The sequence below is a fragment of the Macrotis lagotis genome, chromosome 1 (genome assembly GCF_037893015.1).
Source record: "Macrotis lagotis isolate mMagLag1 chromosome 1, bilby.v1.9.chrom.fasta, whole genome shotgun sequence".
In the NCBI taxonomy this organism is placed as follows: domain Eukaryota; kingdom Metazoa; phylum Chordata; class Mammalia; order Peramelemorphia; family Peramelidae; genus Macrotis; species Macrotis lagotis.
The window spans coordinates 383,826,458-383,831,694 of NC_133658.1; the positions used below are offsets into that span (position 1 = coordinate 383,826,458).

Below are 5,237 nucleotides of genomic sequence, written 5' to 3' on the forward strand. Positions count from 1 at the left end.
GCAAGGAGTTCATTTTTCTAGGCTGAGGTATACTCAGTGGTAAAAACCCACAATATTTGCTTTTGTGGGACGTAAAAGGCTGCCCGTTTATTTTTGGTGGCGTCTGTGAACACATTTGGTCCCTCAACAGGGGTAGGGGAAATAATTCGTGGTGGGGGTTGTAATGGAAGACTGTCCCATCCACGCAGCGTTGGGGGTAATGGAAGATTGATGACATCACATGAAGTGAGTAGGGCAGCCCATTCAGGGATAGAGTCAGTAAAATAAGGAAGAGCACCTTCAGAAGCACAAATATTTAAAACAGGATATTTTCCAAACATACAAAGACAACGATCAGACATAGCTAGGAATAAATTGGCCAGCATTGTAAATTTACAAGGGATGCTTCTTTTACTTCTCTGGAAATATTGCTATTCTATGACACCTTGCTTTTGATAGAGACAACCAATATGTGACCTTTGATTTAAAATGGTAGCAAATATAGGTTGCTCAGGATCAAATTGAACTATAGACTCATGACACCTGGACAAAATCTGTGTCATGGCCTCTTTGGCTTGTGGGGTCCAATACCGGGGGGAGGTCAATATGGAATCTCCTTTCAGGATATCATAAAGAGGATACATCAAGTCATCAGGAATAGGAACTGTAGAACGTATCCATTGTATGGAACCAATAAGTTTCTGGAAATCATTAAGGGTACTACATTTCTCTAAATTCACCTTTGGGGGGTATTCTAGATGCGCTCCCTTCACGGAGGGTGTGACCAAGGTATTGATAAGGGCTAGTATCTTGTATCTTATGAGGAGCCACTTGAAGCCCATATTTACTCAAGGAAAGGAGCATTTCTTTTGTTAATTCTTCTAGCTCCGTGGCTTGCTTAGTAGCCATGAGAATATCATCCATATAATGGATTATGATGGCCTTGGGGTACTTACTGCGCAGCGAGTGAACAATAGCTGCAACATATGCCTGGCACATAGTTGGACTATTGGCCATTCCCTGAGGTAATACAGTAAACTGATACCTGATTGATGGGCTTTGAAAATTTTTTGATGGTACCGAGAATGCAAATTTATCCCTATCCTCAGGGTGAAGGGGAATGCTATAAAAACAATCCTTAATATCTATTATCTTTATAACAAATTCTCTAGGTATAAAGGCAGGAGAAGGAAGACCCGTCTGTAGTGGGCCCATAGGGACCATTCTTTTATTCACCGCCCGTAAGTCAATAAGCATTCTCCAGGTGCCAGCTTTCTTTTTTATTACAAATACTGGAGAATTATAAGGGCTGGTGGTAGGCTCAATTCTGTGTTGTACCAATAATTCCTTAACTATATCTTTTAATGCGGTGAGCTTCTCCGTAGAAAGGGGCCACTGTTCCACCCACACAGGGTTATCACTCCTCCAAGTAATCTTTGGGCAGCTCACCATAACAGGAGCCCCTAGGAGTTTGTTGCCAAATGTTCAGGGGTGGTAAGATACAATTGTAACTGATGTAACAAATCTCTACCCCACAGGGCAGAGCCTAGTCCCGTAATCTTTAAGGGATGAATAAAACCACTTTGTCCTTCATAACTCCATCTTAAATGACGCTCTGCTTTTCTAGCCCCTTGATGGCCTCCCACCCCCAAAATAGGGGTGGTAGATGACATAAGTGGCCAAGAGGGGTCCCACTGTGCTGAATCAATAACAGAGACATCAGCTCCAGTGTCGATCATTCCTGACACTAATTTACCTTCTATATTTATCTGTATAATAGGCCGTTGTAATCGGACTTCAGTGCACCAATTTACTTGTGGGACACTCTCACTCTCAATCCATGGCAAAGATATTCCTAGGCCAATAGCCATGCCAGGGGGAAGGGTTACTGGGTAGCAGTGTGGGTTGGTAAGGCATACAGTAGTGTCACCAGATGGCAGTAGTTGGGTGTGGACAAGTACAGGAGAATATCCTGTAGCACCCACTATTAGTTGGGGAAATGTGGCCGGGACCACTTCTATAGAGGCAGTACTCCAGGGGTTGATTATTAGTGAATCCTCTTCCTTTCCCTGCTCTGCAACTGTTAGAATAGTTTGACCTAGATCCTCTCGTTCTGTAGTTCCCTCTGATATCGCTCCTGCAACCCTTTTGGTTCCGGGTCTGGCCCCATGGGCATCTCTGAGGCTACTGTAATCGGATAGGCTCTGCTGTCGGGGCCCCCACGGAGAGGGCCCCTCCTCCCGTTTCCCAGAACCAATGTTTTCTTAGATCTACAGAACTTTGCTATATGTCCGCCTTTTCCACAGGCATAACAGGTGGGCTGTTTATTGCCCCTCTTTTGACCTGCACGACACTGTGCCTTAAAATGCTCTTCTTTTCCACAATTAAAACAAATGCCCTTTCGTAGTTTAAGGCCTTCACTGATCCCCTGAGCTATGGCTATCGCCATGGCTTGGTGTTCTCTACTTTTAGGGGGGGCCTCTAAGAGGTGCTTGATTATATCACTTATGGAGGGATTAGCGCCCAAACCAGTCAAGAGCTGTTGATATTCAGGGCGAAGACCCTCTTTCACCAACTGCGGAATAAGCAGTTTGGAACCAGCTGCGTGTCCTAAAACACATATGACTGTTTCTTGTACCTTGCTGATAAAATCTGTAGGGGTTTCATTGGCTCGTTGTTTAAGACCAATAAGTTTCTGCCTTTCTGCCCCTTGGGCTTCTAGCTTCCCAAAGGCTCTGACATGGCAGAGTTGAATAGCTGCGAATACCATAGGCTGTAAATGTATTTGGTCTCTAGGTCTTTTCCATCTTCCTGTCCCTGTAATCATCTCATAAGCCTCATCAGGGTTGGTGATACCTCTCTCCTCTATATACTATTCTGCCTCTCTCTTTACAAGGGCAGTAAAAGTGACTGCTTGTCCTGGGGTGAGCACTGCACCAGCAACCTCTTGCCAATCATAAGGGATCCAGGGCCATGCAGCAGTGGCATTAGTTAATAAATGTTTCACATATGGCGAAGAGGGGCCATACTTGGCAACAGCTTCCTTGAGCTCTTTCAATACTTTAAAAGGAACTGACTCATGACGGCGATTGCTACCCTGGCCATCATCAAAAACAGGACAAAGAGTTGGAGTAATACCCCAATCTTCCCAATCTACAATTTCCCCTTCTTCAGCAGCCTCTTTAAGACTGCGTGCTATGAGACTTTCTGGAGCAGGACCCCTAGAAGAGCCAAAGGTGAAACTGGCTCGGTGTTTCAGAGTCATGGCGGACAGAGAGGTGGAGACTTCTTCCTCATCTGTCTCTGCCTGTGGGTGTGGCCTAAACACTTCCTCCTTTCTCAATGTTTGCTGCGCCACAGTCCTGCATCTTAATTTCTGCTGCGCCACAACCCTGATTCTAACTTCCTCCCTATTCTTCCTAGCTCTTGCTCTGTCCTCCAAATGGCTACTTCCTCCTTCTTCTTCCCCAACTCCATATTTATTATGTTTCTTATAAGTTTCTCTAAGTTCTGCCCAAGGATAAATCGGAGGAGGATTATTACAATCAAATACATTTACAGCCTATGGTATTCGCAGCTATTCAACTCTGCCATGTCAGAGCCTTTGGGAAGCTAGAAGCCCAAGGGGCAGAAAGGGAGAAACTTATTGGTCTTAAACAACGAGCCAATGAAACCCCTACAGATTTTATCAGCAAGGTACAAGAAGATTCTCCTAATGATTCTCCCACTTGTGTGCCAATTGTTTCTCGCCCACAGGGACTAGGACCCCACTGTAACATTGTATTTATGAGAGAATAAAAGGAGAAGTCCTGGTCAGTTAGGATTCCAGGGCATGACTCATCAAAAGAAGCCAACTGTTGCCCAACTGTCTCCCAGTTCTCTTTGGTAATCCGTGAATGTTCTAACCAAGGGGATAACCCCCACACCTTATCTACAAATTCACGGCACTGCTTAATATGTGGCTTAAATTGATGCCGCTTACCTAATTTATATAACTGACAAGCTAGAACTGCCTTTTCTTCGGGTCTAATCAGGGGAAAACCCATTCCCTGCCCCATAACTTCGTCCCAGATTAATCTCAAATTAATCTGAGGCTGTCCAGCTCTTTTCCCTGTTAAGGGAGGCCAAGCGGAAATTCCCTTGGTACCTGTTCGGGCGCCAGCTGCTCAGGGACCTATCCTGAGCCTTCACCTGGATATATACCTTTCCCCGGTCTTCGGACGTCACGGACCCTCCTTTGCGGAAGGAGGGCAATAACTGGACAGAACACCCGGTTGCAGTCTAACAAGCAGGTCTTTATTGCTTACATAGCAGTGAAAAAATGGCTCTCTTCTTCCCCAGTCCCATCCCTTATGTAGTCCTCTGCTCCTCCCCCGAGCTCCTCCCCTGTTCCTCCCTCATGGGCGGAGCCACTCCTGTTACTGGGGCGTTCCCAGCACCCATGTGGGTGGGTTCACACCCCCAGGCATCTCCTAACCCATAGGTGGCCAAGGTCCAGAGCTGGGTCCAGAGCAATCAGAGTCTACCATGGTGGATAGACTTCTAAGTATTTTATGTTTTCTTGCAGTTATTTAAATTTGAGTTTCTCTTTCTATCTATCACTGCTGTATCTTGTTAGAAATATATGGAAATGCTTAGGATTTGTGTGGGTTTATTTTATAACCTGGGATTTTGCTAAAGTTGCTAATTGTTTTCAGTAGTTTTTAGATGATTTGTCTAGGATTCTCTAGGTTGACCATCATATCATCTGCAAAAAGTGAGAGTTTTGTTTCTTCATTACCAATTCTGATATCTTCAATTTATTTTTCATCTCATTTCTAAAATCTAAAGTTTCTAATACAATACAATATTGTGCATTCTTGTTTCACCTCCAATATTATTGGGAATGCTGCTGGCTCATTATAAATAATTCTTATTGATGGTTTCAGATAGATACTGTTTATCACTTTAAGCAATGTTCCATTCATTTTTATGTGTTCTAATATTTTTAGTTGGAATGGGTGCTGTATTTTGTCAAAATTTTTCAGCATCTATTAAGATAATTATATAATTTCTCTTAGATTTGTTATTGATATGGTCAAATATTGTGATAGTTTTTGTAATATTGAACCAACCCTGCATTCCTGGAATAAATTCTGCTTGATCATAATATATTATTCGAGTGATAACTTGTTGTATTGCTTTACTGATATTTTATATACAATTTTGGCATCCATATTCATTATGGAGATTTGTCTATAACTTTCTTTTTTTATAAT

The 5,237-nt window shown here is 43.3% G+C and overlaps 1 protein-coding gene across 1 annotated transcript; it reads right to left on the bottom strand.

Annotated features, from left to right (window-relative positions):
- Nucleotides 1-1,442: 1,442 nt before the first annotated feature.
- Nucleotides 1,443-1,850, bottom strand: LOC141501651 (endogenous retrovirus group K member 25 Pro protein-like). Its single transcript, XM_074205877.1, has one exon. It carries the CDS (start codon nucleotides 1,848-1,850, stop codon nucleotides 1,443-1,445), a length of 408 nt encoding a protein of 135 aa, XP_074061978.1.
- Nucleotides 1,851-5,237: the final 3,387 nt, after the last annotated feature.

Bases quoted from the DNA above. Each gene is read 5' to 3' on its own strand.
- LOC141501651 (XM_074205877.1), bottom strand. From the start codon at position 1,850: ATGGCTATTGGCCTAGGAATATCTTTGCCATGGATTGAGAGTGAGAGT.